Source organism: Homarus americanus, unplaced genomic scaffold, assembly GCF_018991925.1.
Source record: "Homarus americanus isolate GMGI-L3 unplaced genomic scaffold, GMGI_Hamer_2.0 scaffold32583, whole genome shotgun sequence".
NCBI lineage: Eukaryota > Metazoa > Arthropoda > Malacostraca > Decapoda > Nephropidae > Homarus > Homarus americanus.
Genome location: NW_024713129.1, coordinates 17,001,147 through 17,021,029, shown reverse-complemented (window position 1 = coordinate 17,021,029; position 19,883 = coordinate 17,001,147). Strand labels below are relative to the sequence as shown.

General features: G+C 38.2%; 1 protein-coding gene across 1 annotated transcript; it reads left to right on the top strand.

Annotated features, from left to right (window-relative positions):
- Window positions 1-207: 207 nt before the first annotated feature.
- LOC121868839 (DNA-directed RNA polymerase I subunit RPA12-like) lies at window positions 208-19,223 on the top strand. Its single transcript, XM_042369822.1, has 4 exons — window positions 208-328; window positions 2,350-2,485; window positions 10,655-10,871; window positions 19,138-19,223. Exons 2-4 carry the CDS (start codon window positions 2,350-2,352, stop codon window positions 19,160-19,162), a joined length of 378 nt encoding a protein of 125 aa, XP_042225756.1. The 5' UTR covers window positions 208-328; the 3' UTR covers window positions 19,163-19,223.
- The last annotated feature ends 660 nt before the right edge of the window (window positions 19,224-19,883 follow it).

Sequence of the window (19,883 nt, the reverse complement as noted above, 5' to 3'; positions counted from 1 at the left end):
GCTCTTTCAGTTTTTTTTATAACCTTTCTCATTGACTGGCAAATCGTACACCGTAATATGGCATGGGTAATTGTGAACGAATATCATCATCGTTCTCTTAGAATTTATTTGCATTTATCAACGAAAGCACTTATTTAATTTATCCTATTAAATTTTAAGCATAAAATGTGTTAAATTTATTTTGTTTTATCATATTTAAAAAAAAAAAACAGTGGTTAAACTATATTCGAACATTATTGACTTTAGTGGGTCGCAGCAGCTTCATCCTTCAAGTACTGTAGTAACTTAATGAATAATCGTGGACACAGCTGCTAATCTTTCTTTGGTGGTATGATATATTATAAAGTTGGCATATCCATAAGTGTTTGATAAGATAAAGCACAATAAACTTACAGAGATCTTGGGATAAATAGGCATTAATGAAGGAGATACTATAATTTTAAAGAATACTGGCAACAAGAGGCTGCAGTATAAGTAAATAATGAACTTATTAATTGGTTCACAGGTAGACAGACAAGGCTGTATTCTGTTTAACATCGTTTAATATGTATTATAATGAGAACAGTTGTTAATGATAATGAAGGATTAAAAGGGTAAAGGTGAAGGAGACTGTAAGCACCAGTAGGACTTAATGGAATTGCACTAAATTTTCAGGATATATTATTTCGATGATACAGAGTAATAAAATCGAAACAGTAACATTGCAGGGTAATTATATAGGATTAACCAGTGAGCGAAATTGATTGAAAAAATTTATGAAAACACCGGATTTTCACTGTAATATTATAGTGGACACTTGTAGTTTATGCAAATATGTTAAAAATTGGATATTTTAAAAATAATAGTTACTTAACATTTGTGGGTATGAAAAACAGACCTAACCAACCTAACCAAGCAAACCTACCTAACCTTACCTTAACTTCCTTGCCTCCAGACCCCCCCGGTATATTAAACAGTAAGAACTTACAATGATATGGTGAAATTTGAGGCATTTTCTGGATGTGAGATGATACCGCCGCATCGGCGCTATGCACCCCGGACGGCGGAGTGATTTACTGTGTTGGCTGGTTCCACAATAAATGATTATCATATCAGAACTCACTGATGAAAATAATGTAAGACAATAAACAGTCTCTATGTAAAGGAATATTGCTGTGATCTTTAAACAATTGAAGGGTCTCGTCTTTACCCCTAAATTCGCAAATTACATCCATGTAAGATCGGCGACAACCTTCACATGACAAGCTGAAAAACAAACTGCCCCGGGCGCAGGAAAAGCCCCTCAGCAGAACACCGCCTCATTACCGCCCGCAAAATAAACTAGTGCGCTCCTAGGTGCCTAATTGTCTATGAAACGAACAATTTCCACAATAAATGGTCATCATATCAGAACTCACTGATGAAAATATTGTAAGAAAATAAACAGTAATAAAAAGAACTCGCTCACGGGTTAGTCTTATATATTAACCCATTGCAGTATTTTGGGTAAATTTTTACAAGTGGACTCTCAGCAATTTTAAGGTTGAAACAATGTTTTACTGATATGTTTTGAAGTGTTTTCAACGATTTTGACCATGATATCTATCGGAAATGAGCTGCTTTTCAGTAATCACCCCTTCTACCCTCAAAAATCTTGGGGAACCTGTGGGAATCTGGGGGTTTTGGGTGGGGGAGAGAAAAAACGAGTGATATGTGATATAAATGACTGAAGTTGGTTATGAAAGCATAACTAATCTAAACTTAACCAAACCTAACCTATCACCTGTGGCAGGCCACCGTGAGATCAAAGAAATGCCTCCAAGTCTGAATTATTATCGTAAAACCACGATCGTGGCCGAATATTATAGATCACACCCATCACACGAGCCATTTTTATTACGTAATGGATATTTTACTGTGACCAACTAAGTTCCTATAACGCTATTTTACCGTAAGTGCGCTCTGATTGTCTAATTGCTTCCTGTTTAATATGGCCGGGGGTCTGCCCGGTTTTCAGAGGTTTTCAGAATTTTGGTTAAAGTCTTGTCAACCTTTATCTCGGCATTTCCCGACTTATACAGTACTTTAATACATTCTGAGACCATATCCATGCCGAGTCGTATGAAATTCGGAGTTATCGCTGAGTTATCGAGGGTTTACTGTATATTCTCTATTGATTGCTGGTTTAATACTGTATACTGTACAGTATTCTAATGTATTAATTAAACTGGTCATGATTTTAGATTATACAGTACAATACTCATACCTAGTACAGGTACTGTATATTCATTAATAAATTACATTAATGATATCTAATTTTAATGTAATTATAGGTCCTACTCAGAGACAACTGATATGCTATGTTTACAGATGACGGAAGAAACCCTACGGCAACTTTTTGTGGTTGAGCCAGACTTTTGCCCTGCATGTGGTTCTATCCTTGTGCTGCCTCAGACAAGTGAGACTGTGGCATGTAGAGTTTGTACATTCAAGACACCAATTGACGGTATGTTTCTATTCTGTAAATTATATATAACCTGGTACTGGCACCATGTCAGAATGACTCGTGTATAAATTACCACCAAGTCTAGTTAGGCTCAAACTAGGAAACCCAAAATTAAGGCAACTGGGAGGTTTCCACCCTCTTTTACTTTATTTTGCACTTACAGAATTTACATCAACTAACAACCTCTGGTCCAGTAATTTTAAATTAAGAATGTGTAAAAAATAGTGCAAAATTTCTGCTTAGTGTAAATGAACAACATATTTAAAGTCCCCAAATATTTCCCTTTTTTATTCCATGGGGCGGACATTATGTTTTTAGAGGGTAAGGATACTTCACCATTCCCTAAAATTAAAATAATGAGGAGAACTGTAATACAAGACTGCATAGAAATAGAAAACCCATACAGATGACTTTGAAAACAGTTCTTTTTCAGGGCCAAAACAAATTGTGATATATGCAATTTTGTTCAAATTCTCAGTACAGATATACCCCGGGAGGTTTTCATGAGCATGCCGATTCTGAATCTATTATCAACAGTTTGATTGCTGAATAATTAGTGGTCTTAATGATGCTTGGAAGATTTTAATGACATTTTTCTCAATGCTTATTTCAGTACTTGCCAACTATTAGTTTCCAAGGTGATTGATTGGCGTTTTTATGTTCTTCTGAATGTACTTAATTACTGAAATTAATCCCACCAAATTTGAAATCTGAGAGAAAATCATATTTGGGTGAAAAACACATAAGGGTCCCACCTTACAGATTTTTTCAGGGGCCAGACGAAATGCAATTTATGCTATTTTGTTAAAAATCTCAGTATAGGTATACCCATGCATGCCGATTCTGAATCTATTATCGACAGTTCGATTGCGGAATAATTAGTGGTCGTAATGACGCTTGGATTATTTAATGACAACCACTAATTACCCCGCAATCGAATTGTGGACCTTATATTCGAAATCAGCATGCTCAGGAGTACCTATACTAATGTTATTTTCAACAAAATCTAACTTTGGGCCAAAACTGTCGAAAATGTAAGCCTTATACCATTGAAATTTTTCGACCAAAATATAATTTTCTCTCAGAAATGAAATTTAAGGGGTTTAACGAATTAAGTACTTACAGAATAACACATCAATACCAAAATCGCGCTTTGGAAATCCAAATTGGCCAGTAATTAGCATTGAAACATGTCATTAAATATTCCAAACATCATTACGACCACTAATTACCCCACAGTCGAATTGTGGAACATATATTCGAAATCAGCATGCTCAGGAGTACCTACGGGCCCATGAGAGGGCTCCACTGGGGCGCTGCCGCCGATAGGAGGGCCCCCCTATAGGTGCCGCCTCCCCTGTGATGGCCCCAAGTGGCGCCGCCGAATCTGGGAGGGTCTCTTGGAGCGCCACCGCCCCTTGGAGGGCGCTTGAGGGAACCCTTGACGGCGCCGCCGCCTCAAGGTGCGCCACAGCCCCTGGAAGGGATCCTGAAGGCGCCACAGCTACTGGCAGGGCCCCTGGAGATTCCACCGCCTTTGGGAGGGCCCATGGGGGCACCGCTGCCCCTGGGAGGGCCTCGGAGGGAGCCGTCGCCCCTGGTAGGGCCTCTAGGGAGCGATACAGACCCTGACAGGGTCCCTTGGGGTGCCGCTGCACCTGAGAGGGCCCCAGGAGGCGCCGCTACACCTTAGGAGGGCCCCTTGGGGCGCCACTGTCCTTGGGAGGGTCTCCGAGGAAGCCGCCACCCCACATAATCGAATCGTGGACTATATATTCGAAATCAGCAGGCTCAGGAACATCCTATACAGTATAGTCTTCATTTATGCGGTCAATTGAACCCGTGGGGGTCCGCGTAAAACGAGAAACGTTTAAACTTTTTCCGGCACAATACGAACGTTGTAGTAAAAATAACATCTTAATTTTATGATGGTATGCACACACAATTAATATTTAAGAGAAATATCAATAATATTAGGTTTTTAACACTTACGTTAGTAGAAAAGATGGCTGGGCACACGTGGATGGGGGGTTGGTTCCGAGGCAGAGGGCAGATTATTGGCCCTCACCTGTATCACTTGTATCAATTGTATCACTATCCACCACAGAGGCTTAAATTTTAATTCTGAGAAAAAAGTATATTTTGGTAAAAAATTTTGTAAGGTGTAAGACTTACATTTTTGGTGGTTTTTGGCCAAAAATTAGATAATGCTGAAAATCACAGTATGGGTACTCTTGAGCTTGCTGATTATGAATATGTGATCCACGATTCGATTGCAGAGTAATTAGTGGCCAAAATGACCCTTGAATAATTTTACTGACATTTTTCAATGCTAATTACTCATCAACTATGAGTTTCCAAGGTGTGATTTAAGGTTTGTGTGTTATTCTGAAAGTACTTAATTAGTTAAACCCCTTAAATTTCAATTCTGAGAAAAAAGTACTTTTGGTCAAAAATTTTGTAAGGTGTAAGACTTACATTTTTGGTGGTTTTTGGCCAAAAAATAGTTTTTGCTGAAAATCACAGTATGGGTACTCCTGAGCTTGCTGATTATGAATATATGGTCCACGATTCGATTGCAGAGTAATTAGTGGCCAAAATGACCCTTGAATGATTTTACTGACATTTTTCAATGCTAATTATCCGGTACTCATCAACTTTGGGATTCCAAGGTGTGATTTAGGGTTTGTGTGTTATTCTGAAAGTATTTAATTAGTTAAACCCCTTAGATTTCAATTCTGACTTAAAAGTATATTTTGGTCAAAAATTTTGTAAGGTGTAAGACTTACATTTTTGGTGGTTTTTGGCCAAAAATTAGATTTTGCTGAAAATCACAGTATGGGTACTCGTGAGCTTGCTGATTACGAATATGTGGTCCACGATTCGAATGCAGAGTATTTAGTGGCCAAAATATATAACAGTATTTTAACCGAAAACTATTTAAAAAACGAGTAACATCTCTTGAGCATCGGAAGGTTAGGTAAAGTCTTTTGTTTTCGTCATGTATTTTATCCTATTTTACATTGAAATACATCACGTTTCAGCAAAACTACTATTTATTTCTGAGAATATATTTATTGAGGCGCAGGTTAGGTAAAATATACATGTGATGTAACAGTTTTTTAACTGAAAACGATTCGAAAAACACGTACCCTCTAGCCCTGTTCAAGGAGAAGACTGGTAGGAGCTGTTTGGTGCTGAAGACGATGACAAGGAAAATGATTTTGATGGATTTTAATGAAAATATTCAGAAATATGGTATCGTAGTATTTATTCAAGTGAATTAGGATAGAATATTATTGTAATACAACAGTTTTTTAACTGAAAACCATTCAAAAAGCGATTATGGTAAAATCTTTTGAACAACGAAAGAAAGCGAAAGTCATTGTTTTCGTCATGATTTTATCCCACTTTCCACTGTAATACGTACGTCATTTCAGCAAAAATATTACATTTCCATATTTATTTCTGAAAATATATTCATTCAGTCACAGTTAAGGTAAAATATACTTGTGATGTAATATTTTAATGAAAATACCCGGTATTTAGAAATACGGTATCGAAGTTTTCTTTTGTTTCAAATTTAATTAACAAAGATTGATGTTTCAAATGTAATGAAAAAAAATTTAGGTATCTATAAATAAACTTTAAAAAATGAATACTTTATGTTTTACATCGTCCTGTGCTACCATACCATGCATTTGGCTACTTTGGGCTTGCTATGATGATGCAAGAGTTCTGCCCTGGCAAATGTACCGACACTCACAGCTGGTGGTGCGTCGTTTCCATTGTTTACTGGTAGTTACTGGTAAATATTTTTCAACCTAACGAAACTATTACCCGTTTAGAGGTCGACCCCCAATTTTTTGCCAAAAAATTTGGTCTTAAAAACTCGAACTACACACAGGTATATACGGTAAATAAGGACATGGGGGGCCAGGGGTGTTTTCGGGGGGGACAGCAAAAATACACTGATTCTTAACATTCACGGGAATCTCTGTTACCAACCCCCACGTATGTTAAGGGCCGACTGTATTTAGTGGCCAAAATGACCCTTGAAATATTTTACTGGCATTTTTCAATGCTAATTACTCATCAACTATGGGTTTCCAAGGTGTGGTTTAGGGTTTGTGTGTTATTCTGAAAGTACTTAATTAGTTAAATCCCTTAAATTTCAATTCTGAGAAAAAATTATATTTTGGTAAAAAAAATTTTAAGGTGTAAGACAGGGGTGTCAAACTCATGGCCCGCTGGCCAAATGTGGCCCTTGGGATGGTCAGGTGTGGCCCACGGGATGATGGTAAAATTTATCATCCGTGAAATTATGAAAAAAATAGATATAATCATGTTTATTTAGTAAAATGAATTTTACATACTTAAGATCAGACAAAACCAAATGAGGTATTCCTGGTAAGCCAGGTAAGGCAATGTGTGAAGCTGTAAACTTCAATCCTGCAAATATGTGATATAGCACTTGTGTTGGCCCTGAAGAGGGTAACTAAAATAAGAATTGGCCCTCGAAAGGTTTGAGTTTGACACCACTGCCTTACACCTTTGTAATTTTTTTGTCAAAATATACTTTTCACTCAAAATTAAAATTTAAGGGGTTTACTTACAGAATAACACATTAACACCAAAATCTCACTTTGGAAATCCATAGTTGGCCAGTAATTAGCATTGAAACACGTCATTAAATATTCCAATCATCATTACAACCACTAATTACCCCGCAATCAAATCGTGGACATATATTCGAAATCAGCATGCTCAGGAGTACCTACGGGCCCATGAGAGGGCTCCACAGGGGCGCTTCCGCCGATAGGAGGGCCCCCCTATAGGCGCCGCCTCCCCTGTGACGGCCCCTAGCAGCACCGCCGAATCTGGGAGGGTCTCTTGGAGAGTCACCGCCCCTTGGATGGCCTTTGAGGGAACCTTTGGCTTCGCTGCCTCTTCAGGGTGCGACACAACCCCTGGAAGGAGTCCTGAGGGCGTCACAGCTACTGGCAGGGCCCCTGGGGATTCCACCACCTTTGGGAGGGCCCATGGGGGCCCTGGAATAAGTCGCCGCCCTTGGTAGGGCCTCTGGGGGGCGCCACAGACCCTGACAGGGGCCCTTGGGGTGCTGCTGCCCCTGAGAGGGCCCCAGGAGGCGCTGCTACCCCTTTGGAGGGCCCCTTGGGGTGCCGCTGTCCTTGGGAGGGTCTCTGAGGAAGCCGCTGTCCTTGGGAGGGTCTCTGAGGAAGCCGCTGTCCTTGGGAGGGTCTCTGAGGAAGCCGCTGTCCTTGGGAGGGTCTCTGAGGAAGCCGCCACTCCCACAATCGAATCGTGGACCATATACAGTATTCGAAATCAGCATGCGCAGGAATATCTATAATGTGATTTTCAACAAAATCTAATTTTGGGCCAAAACTGTCGAAAATGTAAGCATTAGACCTTTGTAATTTGTCTACCAAAATATACTTTTCTCTCAGAATTGAAATTTAAGGGTTTAACTATTTAAGTACTTACAGAATAACACATTACCACTAAAATCTCGCTTTAGAAACCCATAGTTGGCGAGTTATTAGCATTGAAACATGTCATTAAATTTTCCGAGCATCATTACAACCACTAATTACCCTGCAATCGAATTGTGGACCTTATATTCGAAATCAGCATGCTCAGGAGTACCTATAATGTTATTTTCAACAAAATCTAATTTGGGGCCAAAACTGTCGAAAATGTAAGCCTATCAGGCATAATGATCCTTAATAAATTCTCTACTAAATGTTTCCAATAAGATTAAAAATTTTAGTAATTAGCTTAATACATTTGAGTATACACACACACACACACACACACACACACACACACACATACACATACACACAGGGGAATTGGTGGGTCTTATGACCTGAAGATGCCTTGAATGACATTTTTTACCGGAGGTATATGCATAGTACAGTACTATACTGTATTGTATATAGATGGTACAGGTATTTATAAGCACAGACTATTTAAGTAACGTATCTGCACTAATTAATGAAAAACAAATAAACAGTAGACACAGTGAGGAACCCTTTTGTAGGGGGGGGGGCAGGTCGCGGTTGTGGGGTATGGTTTGTTTGGGTTCACACTCAGGATGGGATGGAGAAAGGAAACTCACAATGTGCTCTCTGTATACTTGTTGTATTGGATGTACAATGCAGCTTGGTGCTGGGAAGTGGCAGCGTGGTTACAAGCGTGATGTAGAGTGAGCTGGTTGGTGAGGATGCTCAGAGGAGGACCAGCTTGTGGGTCGCCATGCTCTCCGGCGGGAGCGAGGACCGCCAGGCAGGCGGAGGAGGAGGAGGTGTTGCTGGCTGGTTGGTGTAGGTAGAAAAGAGAGTGGTCACCACGAGGTCAGGTCTTAAATAGCGGAGGTAGGCGTGGCTTAATAGTTGACCCCTGCTCCGTGGCGCGCTGGTTGACCTAGACCACGAGGCAACACTGTGGAATTCGCGGGGTCGGCTACTCAGCGACAAACAGCGTTTGTGGGAGAAATCACTACACGGTCACTTTTACCCCCCCTCCCCAAGGATCCTTCTCCCAGGAGGGAGATTATCTTAATACACTTGATTACACACACACACACACACACACACACACACACACACACACACACACACACACACACACACACACACACACACACACACACATGGGAATTAAGACTACAAGCATCCAGTGAGGGTCTTGTTGTGTGACTGCATGGAGGTGAATTAACAGATCAGCTGTTGTGGAGCTTATCGCTTGGCAACACTGGTGCATGTTACCACTCCATCTCTGCAATCAACCACATCTTTCTGCTTTCTCACTCCATTTTTTAAAATGTTATGTAATGTAACATTGAAGAGATACAACTTTGCTCCTTTATACTTATACTTATCACAATCTCCCTAAAAAATACTTTAGATTTTGTGTTTATTCAAGACATCTTCAGGTCATGAGACCCACTAATCCTCCAGCCAAGAAAGGTGACCTGATATTCCATCAGAAGGTCAGTACAGTAATATGAGATCACTAACGGTAATCCCCCACCCTACTTCCACCTGACATTGAGTCTGCCCAGGTCAGGTCCCCCCAAAAAAGAAAAATTTAACTTTCATCTTCAAGACATTTTCAGAAAATTCTCTCGATTTTCAACCTCGGAAATTTTTTCCCAAAGCCGGAATTTTTTTAGAATTCCGGCTTTGGGAATTATTTTCCGAGCAAATTTCAATTCCAGCTATCGGAAATTTCCAGGTTTGAGGGATTCCGGCTAACGGAGATATTACATATGCGATTTTGTTGACAATCTCTTGCAGATTTTTTCAGGGCAGAGACAAAAAGCGATATGTGCGATTTTGTTCAAAATCTCAGTATTACTGTACTCGCCAACTATTGGTTTCTGAGGTGATTGGTTGGTGTTTTTATGTTCTTCTGGACGTACTTAATTACTGAATTTAATCCCACCAAATTTCAAGTCTGAGAAAAAATCATATTTGAATGAAAAACTGGAATTTGATGTTGGTCCACTTCTAGCTTTCTTGAGTAAATACTGTAAAGCATCAAGGACCACTCTAAGTGCTTACATGGTGGCAAAGAATATTATACCCTCTCCCTTGTCAGGGTATCTTTATACCAAGTACCTCATCTATTGGATTATGGTGTGATAGTGAAAGATTTTTTCAATACAGCTGCTCCCCGACTTACGACGAGGTTAGGGACCGACATCCAGGTCGTAAGTCGAAAAGGTCTAAAGTCGGAAATGCTTAAATAACACATAGAAAATCGGAAATGGGGGGGGGGGTCTCTTTTTCTTCTCAGCACCACAAAACACTCACTTTTAAGCTTGCCAGCCATTTTAAAGTGAATTACAAATGAAAATTTTGTCTGTGTACTGACTTTGGGACTCGACAATACGTAATTTGACCAAATCCTGGTACGACTGAGGCAGGTCGCAAGTGGGGGAGTAGCTGTATTTGAATTTGTTTGAATTTAAGATTCCAAGTCACAAGTTTTGATCCTTGGGAACATGGCTTTCAGCTTTAGATGCTGGCTGTACAAGGTTAGCCTGTCCTGGCTCACTTAGAAAACAGAATTTTGGATCAACATTTAGTTTTCAACATAATGATAAGATTTACTTAACTTGAATTTTCTCTTCTTTAGATATTATTAATCGAGAGACAACTTACAAAGTGGACTTTGTTCAAAAGGGAACTTATCTAGTATCTAAGAAGAAGGTTGAAGAAGAGAGTGAACTAGGTCAAATGGATAATGACCGAGAGTGTAGTAAGTGTGGGAACATTGGTATGTCCTACACCACCATGCAGCTTAGATCAGCAGATGAAGGACAAACTGTTTTCTATATCTGTCCAAAGTGCAGGTAAGTTTGATATACAGGCATCATAAGATACCTCTTATTTTGGGTCTTCCTTCTCTGAATTTTCCTTAACCTTTAGAAATGCTGTTTGACTGCAGTCATACAAATCATGAATACAGGTATACATATACAGTACTGTACTGTACTACCTCACTATAGGCCGGACACGCCGTCTTGAAAAGTACGACATTAAGTGAAACAACATACTATACTTAATACAAGTTTACCAAAGACCTAATGATATAAATAGGGATTATGTTCCTGGGGGGACATTTCTGTTAAAAATTTTATTACCCAAATATTAATTAAATATGTAAATTATATTATTAAAAGTTGAAGTAGATCTAAAACATATGTCAGTAAGATAACATTTACTTGAGGCACAAATATCACTTGCTGTGCCTTTTCCACTCATTGTACAGAGTTTTGGAAAGGTTTTACCCAGTGTAAATGGACGAGGTAAAGCGAATGATGTGGCAATGTGTAAACTGACACTGGGAAAGGGGTGCTGCAAAAGAATTTGGCAGTTGTTCAGTATTCTAAGGCAATCCAAAGTAGCCTGCTCAGTTGCAAAAGTCAGGAATGGCTGGAGAATGTTTAGGGAGTTTATGTCTTTTTTGATGACAAGAGGACCTTCCCTCCATGTGAAAAAAAAAGAATGTATGCAGCTTATGTGAGAAGTGTGAAGTTGTATGGCAGTGAAACATGGGCAGTCAAAAAGGATGGAATAAACAGAATTGAGGGAGGTAAAACGAGAATGCTAAGATTGATATGTAATGTGTCAATGAAAGACAGGCCTTGTTGAGAGGTAAGAGAACGACTGGGTATTGATAGTATAGTACATGTATTGGCGAAGATTTGCTTAAAGGCAGGCTGAGATGGTCTGGGCATGGGAGAGTATGGATGAGACCAGTTGGGTCAAGAGGTGCATGAGCCTAAATGTGGAGGGGAGGAGAGCCAAGGGCAGGCCAAGAATCACCTGGAGAGAAGTTTTAAGAAATTACATTAGATTTATAACCAGAGAAGAGAGATTGCAAGAGACTGGGCAGTATAGAGAGCTGCCATCAGGTTATCATGGCTAGCCCATGCAAGCGTGGGAAATGGCCACCATTAAATGATGTTGTTGATGATTGGAGAATCAACACCCATTGGGAATGCAACTTGAAAATGAAGTACAGTACACATATGAAGGGTGTCTACTGGTATGGAAAACCTGGAAAGGGCAGGGAATTTTATTTGGGGCTGGAAAGGCCAGGGAATTTTATTTGGGGCTGGAAGCCAGGGAATTTTATTTGGTGCTGGAAAAACCAGGGAATTTTACAAATAAACCTGGAATTTAATGTGAATTCAGTTCAACTTCAAAATATTGTTATTTTGACAGCATTCTTACCATAAATTAATGCAGTACTATATAATAGGTAAATAATTAAACTTTTAGGAACAAATTCCAGTAAATAGTCCACTCCAATTGTTTGTGTACCTATCATATATCATCTTAGTGATCAAATAACCAAATAATAAAGGTTATACCACAAACTCTGCAATGAGTATTGTCAGAGATGAATTGTTCTTGTAATTGAGTGACTTTATTTAAGTGGATTATTCCACATATTAATCATGAGTCATATAGGTGGATCAGGAATGTGATTTTTTGGTTTTGCCGGATTTCCGACTTTTTTGGAATGTCCAAGTCGACCCAGGTAAATTGCACAAATCTGAGGAAAAAAATATGAAGGGGGCTGTCAAGGTCTTTGCTGATGTTCATTACTATAATGTGTTTTTCCCCTCCTCAAGAGTTACAGCTGATTGGGTGTTTGAAATCTGTCCGATTTCGTCCTGAAGTGATGATGTACTGTACAGTACTGTATTTCTAAATGAGTTTATTCATAATCGCTGGGATGACCGTTTCTGGCGAGAACGATATTTAGCGAAATTATATAAAGATAAATAAATTCATTATTTCAAACATAAGCATGTGGGAAGTTGATCAGAAATCTTATACATGAATTAACTGTTAAACTCTGGTAGCAAATTCGCGCTTTCAGAGGACGCATTAAATATATACTGCACTGTACTTATTTTTACCCACAATAAGGCATACTAAGACAAATTCCAAATCAGTATTACTACATTATGCAAAAACTATCATTTTAAAATATCAGAATCACATTGAAATATTACACTGCCTCTGAAAGTTGGTGGATGAGTGTGACAGACTGGGGACCTTGGCCGCTCTAACCATCAGCAGAAGCGGGAAATGTGAAGCTGTTCACAGTCATAAGAACATAAGAAAATAAGGAGTCTGCAATAGGCCGGTTGGCCTGTGCATGGCAGCTCCTGTCGAGAGTTACTACCACTCTATCATCCATGAATCTATCTAGCCTCCTTTTGAAACTTTCCAGAGTTCCCGCACTTACTACAAAGTTGCTAAGCTTGTTCCACTCGTCCACCGCCCTATTTGTGAACCAGTTTCTTCCTATCTCCCTCCTAAACCTAAACTTATCCAACTTGAATCCGTTGCTCCGAGTCCTATCCTGCTCGGATATTATAAGAACTTTATCTATATCCCCTTTATTGATTCCTTTCACCCACTTAAATACTTCTATCATATCTCCCCGCACTCTTCGTCTTTCTAGGGAATGCAAGTTAAGTTTCTTTAAACCTATCCTGATATGGAAGGTTTCTAAGTCCCGGAATCATTTTTGTCATTCTTCGCTGCACCGATTTTAGTGAATTTATATCCATTCTATAATAGGGGCACCAGAACTGAACCGCATAATCGAGGTGCGGCCTGACTAGCGCAAGATATAGTTGCAATAAGACCTCTGCACTCTTGTTACTTACACTTCTAGATATAAGACCCAATACTCTGTTTGCCTTATTTCGAACATTAACGCACTGTTTTCTAGGCCGTAGGTCCGGGCTTACAAGTACCCCTAGGTCTCTTTCACAAGTCGACTTCTCTAGGTTGATGTTGTTAAGGCTGTATACATTATAAGTATTTGTTCTTCCAATATTAAGTACGCTGCACTTGCTGGTGTTGAATTTCATTTCCCACCTCTGCTGACGGCCGTGTAATATTTCAATGTGATTCTGATCTTTTAAAATGTTAGTTTTTGCATAATGTAGTATTACTTGTACTGATATGTAATTTGTCTTGGTATGCCTTATTGTGGGTAAAAATGACTATATTAAATGCGACCTCCGAAAGCGTGAATTTGTTACCAGAGTTTAACAGTTAATTCACGTATAAGATTTCTGATCAACTTTCTACATGCTCATGTTTGAAATAATGAATGTATGTATCTTTATATAATTTAGCTAAATATCTTTCTCGTCAGAAATGGTCATCCCAACGATTATGAATAAACTCATTTAGAAACACATCATTATTTCGGGACGAAATTGGACAAATATGCAATAGCCAATCAGTTGTAACTCTTGAGGAGGGGGCAGAGTATCTCTTCTCAGCTGCGAAAAAACGTACTATAGGCTTGGGGTGGGTCACAAAAGGGTTTCAATTTCTTGATTAATATCATTTATATCATCTTCAATTTCCCCAATAGCATATACATGTTATTGAAAACTTATAATTTTGATTCTGTATTCTGTCGTAATAAGTACCGAATTAATGTACAGTGATCCCTCGGTTAACGAGCGCCTCGGTTTACGAAATTTCGGTTAACGAATTACTTTCCATAAGATTCTTCACTTCGGTTAACGAGCAAACCCTCGGTTAACAAATTCCTTACGAATTTTTCCCAACATGTTTTCGCCAGCATTTGGCTGCCCACCAGCTGTAGTATTAGTCCGCCAATACAGTAATCGGTTTTAGGGCTTAAATTCCTTACCATTTTAGTAAATATCAAGAAGGTTGTACTATTCAATAATTTTAAAAGTTTTATATTAAATTTTTTAGTCATTTTAACAATTATTGAACATAATTGAAGTACTGTACAGGAAACTTGTTTTTTGCACGCCAAACAGCCACTCAACACACCAAGCTTGGCGTCAGTTTGTTTACCAGTTCAGAGGAAGAAACATCTTGTTTGAGTCTCTTTAACATAAATGCTTTTTTTGTGTTTCCAGTCAAATTATTGGTCATTTTGATATATATTTTACATATTGATAATATAAAGTGCAGTGCAGTGTTGATTTAAAGAAAATAATCTTGAATTACACCAAGTGAACTAAAATTTTATGGGTGAAATGGCGGCATGGGGTGACTTCTCTTCCACCCCCACTGCCTTCTCTTCTCCCTTCTCCTCCACCCCCATTCTAATTCCCATCATCATCAACCAGGAGCCTTCTACATGCACACCTCAAAGTAAGTGTACTTTACTGCATTTATTTTTGGTTTGTATGTAATTTTCGGTGAGCTGGAACCAATTACCCAAAAACCCATTGAAACAATGGTTTCGGTTAACAAATTTTTCGGTTAACGAGCAACCTTCTGGAACGAATTGTGCTCGTTAACCGAGGGACCACTGAACTGTACCTGGAATTTTTTCAAATTTACACCTGGCAAAGCCAGGGAATTTTATTTTGTCTGGCCAGTAGACACCCTGATATCCATCTGTGCAAATTTTCATCCATACATTCATATGTAGTTTTGGAGAAGTGTGCAAATTCATGTGAAAATTTATCCTGTTTGTGTGTGTGTGTACACACACACACACACACACAAACACACACACACACACATCAAGGAGGACCTGCCTTATCTATTTATGTGATAAACAATAAAATCGATACATAGCATATATTTTATGTACAAAAATTAGTTCCTTCCACACTCAAACCATCCTTTAGGCAACATGACACAATTCAGGCAGTCACCCAGCTGACTCACAAATGTGAGGCCGCCACACTACAGTATATAACTATGTGTATGCAGTCACATCGGGAGGGAGGGCGGTCATACAGTCATAGCCCAGTAACCCACCAAACCCACTGCCTCAACACATTCACTTCCCACATATACACACCCATACTCTTCATTTTTCTTATTTTATAGTTTCATATTATGGTATATTTTCTTTATAGTTTTATATATTTTCTTTATTTATAAACCACATTTGAGTATTGTAGATTTTCAACAACTTTTATAGTTTCATTATAAGTAGCAATATACAAGGCGGCTTAGCTGGCGAATCGGTGATGTAGTTATAGCCCACTGTCTCCATACATGTTCACGTCCCACACCCATGGTCTTCATTTTTCTTATTTATAGTACAGTACTGTACTGTATTATATTTTATTTATTTTAAGCTACATTAGAATGCGTATTGTAATGACTTTTCGACAACTTTTATAGTTTCATTACATATAAAAATAAGCACGGTGGCTGGGCTGGCGAGTCAGCGACACAATCACAGCCCACCGTCTCCACACTCATTCACTTCCCACACATTCACACCCATGTCCTTATTTTAAAAAAGTCCGTTTTTCTGGAGATAAGTAACGAGGTCAGCCTGTAGCACTGCATTTTAGGCTTTATTGGGGGATCCTAAGAGTGAGGTTCAACTAACTGGCACCTCTCAATCCCTGTTCATGCTGGGTAACTGGGATTCTACTGTATAATGTACAGTATATCTTTCTTCCTATACTGTACTTCGAGAAGTATATTAAGAATTTCACTGAACGTCTCATCAAGAAAAATAAAAAAAACAATCAACAGCTCTCTTTATATACAGTACTTGTCATTGTCACACATAAATTCTTAATACATGTACACAATAGTTTAGATAAGAAAATTAATACAAATACAAAATAATTTTGTAAGTATCGTACATATACAGTATTGGGTTTTGTAAACAAACATCGGAGGCGGCGGTGACTATCATAAAACTGATCTTAGCTATCACATAGTGGTAAATGGTGTTAATTTTTAACATTGTAAAACTGTTCGATATTACTGTATATAGATCCATTGTATACCTCTCAACACCTGTACTAAGTTAATACTAGGATTCATCCTAAACTCATATTGATAAAAATAACCTATCACTAGGAATACAATCTACTACTACCTGTGGAGTGTTCGGATACAAATCAGTGAAGCAGCTTTCACCCCCTACTTCCCTTGACATTACTTTAACCCCCTACCTCCACGGTCTGTAACTTCAGTATAGTCTCGTTTTACGCGGTCAATTAAACCCGTGGAGGTCCGCGTATAATGTGAAACGCGTAAACAAAATAACAACATATGGGATTAATTGAAATAGAGACTGGGCCGACCTCCAGATTACCCTTTTTCCAACACAATACGTACGTTGTAGTAAAAATAACATCTTAATTTTATGATGGTATGCACACACAATTAATATTTAAGAAAAATATCAATAATATTAGGTTTTTTAACACTTACGTCAGTAGAAGAGATGGCTGGGCACACGGGGATGGGGGGTTGGTTCCGAGACAGAGGGCAGATTATTGGCCCTCAGGTGTATCACTATCCACCACAGAGGCTAGCAGGGCCTCCTTGTCAAACCCCTCAAATTGCATATCCTCGCTATCACTGACTTGGGCTGGCTGTGGTGGGTGGCGGGTGAAGAACTCGGTAATGTTTTGTTGACTGGGCAAGTAAGGTTAAATAGACCAATTACAGCTCGCGGCAGAGGGGATGCGTGGGTAGTAAGGATGCATGGCCCAATTACAGTCCGAAACGTCATCTGACGTCAGCGGTGACATAAGAACGACCTAGCGCGCAGCTTGTCCACGCCGCTTCCCGCGTAAATTCAAGAATGTACCGCGTAACTAATAATTGGCGCGTTTGGACAGGTGCCGTGTATAAAAAAATCTGTGTAAACCGAGACTATACTGTATAGTATTTCCACAATAACGTGGCTAAAATAATGTTAAATATCAGGACTATCAAAATGTAAATGATTTTATGGCATTAGCACTTCAGAGAGGATGTTAGAAAATGTTTATATATATATACTGTATATCATAAAAGGTTAAAGGTGAAATTCGCTTTTGAATGAAGCTTTTTCATTATTTCTTTGTTTTGTACCAAACAGAAATAAATGATACCAAACATAACACAATAGGTAATGAACTACAATTTCTACCTATTGTGCTGTGTTTTATCATTTGTTTCTGTTTGCTTTATGTTTGGTACTAAACAAAGAAATAATGAAGACTTCATTCAAAAGTGAATTTCACCTTTGACTTTGACCTTTTATGATATACTATATTAAAAATTTTCTAACACCCTCTCTGAAATGGTAATGCCTTGAAATCATTTACCATTTGATAGTCCAGATATTTAACATTATTTTAGAGAATAACAGGTCTGCTTACCAATTGTGAACACATTTTGTTTAAATAAATGGACAGCTACACGAAAATTTTCTATGAACCAATCGGCTATTTTTATAGAAGAGGGGCGTGGCTTATACAGGCCAGGTTAGCGTGGAAATGCTATTAGTGGTAAATTACATAGCACTAATCTTGACCATTTAACCAAAACTTTCCCAGTGTGTGTGGAGTTCGTATAATTTTTCATCCCGTGATTATTATACCAATTGACACCGCATTCTTAGATGAGAAACATTCAGACTAACTGGTCTCTTATTCTCACAGACAATCATATTTGTCTTTTGTGCCAGTCAATTATTTAGTTTTTGTTATTTACTTTTTTTTCTATTACTCTTTACTGATAAAACTAACATTACAACTCTTTAAACTTATTAAATATATTAAAGCTTACAGAGCACAGGCTGGAAAATCTACTTCATTTCTATGGAACTTAGCTCCTTTCAACATGTTATGTTACAATTGTAGTAGTTGTAAGTACATAAACTTATTTTAGAGATGTTTCCCATTACAGTATACAGTACTTACAAAAGATCTCCTCCATCCTCTACCTAGCTGATTTATTACTTATAGGTCATTAATGAAGGACCGAGATGTTAATTCACATTTAATGATTTACATGAAAATGATTGACCTGGTTTTCCTCCTTCCTCTCCAAATAGAGTTCATATTGGCTGGAAATGACAGGGTTGAAGGGTAAAATTTGAATGATGGAATTTGCATTTTTGAACATGGATTTTTATCTTAAGGCAACACTAGTTCTCAATTGAATACAGTATACAAGAAGCACCATTTTATATTTTCAAGCTCTGATTTGACTTTGCAAGCAGCACTACCATTGCTTACTCCGAAGATTTACCTTGCCATTTAACATTTCTCATTTCAATCCTTCATTATTGTAATTTTTTTGTTTTACGATACAATAATTGCTTAAATTTTATTTCAGACACAGAGAAGTGGAGAATTCTTAACCCCAGGGATGAATATACTTGAGCAATACTGTATATTTTCATCATTATAATAAAGGTCTGTTAATCTACAGTCTTTCTATATGCCATGTAAATAAATTATGTATTCATCTTTGGTACAGGTATTTACTTTTTTAATATCAAGTATGGTTGGATTTCATGTTGAAATTCAGCCAGATACATCTGAATATGTTCATACAGTGGTCCCTCGTTTAACGAACGGTTCGGTTAACGAATTAGCTTCCATAAGAATCTTCAATTCGGTTAACAAACAAAAATTTGATTAACGAAATCCTTACAAACATCACATTTTGTTGTGAGCATCAGCTGATGGGCTAGTCTGCCAATTCAGTAATCTGTTCTACAGTATGTTTGCATTTGTTTCCAGTGGAGTAAATATCAATAAAGTTGTGCTACTTTAATATTTTTGCATTTTTTATATTAAAATTATTAGTAATTTTAACATTTATTTAACATACAGTGAGTTCTGCTATAACGCGTTTTGATAACGCGAATTTGCTCTAACGCGATTTTTGCTTACCATTTCTCCAATTTTGTGCTATTAACTGTGAATATGGTAAAGAAGAATATCTCCAAAAAGCGTTCTGATGATAGAATTCCCAGTGATTATCGTAAAAGAAAGGATATAACACTTGAAGAGAAGCTCGATGTTATCAACCTCAAAATCACCCTTCTCCCCCATCAAGTTACATTCATATTTTTT

Bases quoted from the DNA above. Each gene is read 5' to 3' on its own strand.
- LOC121868839 (XM_042369822.1), top strand. From the start codon at position 2,350: ATGACGGAAGAAACCCTACGGCAACTTTTTGTGGTTGAGCCAGACTTT. The intron at 2,486-10,654 runs GTATGTTTCTAT...TCTCTTCTTTAG, and splicing joins ATTCAAGACACCAATTGACG to ATATTATTAATCGAGAGACA. The intron at 10,872-19,137 runs GTAAGTTTGATA...ATTTTATTTCAG, and splicing joins TATATCTGTCCAAAGTGCAG to ACACAGAGAAGTGGAGAATT.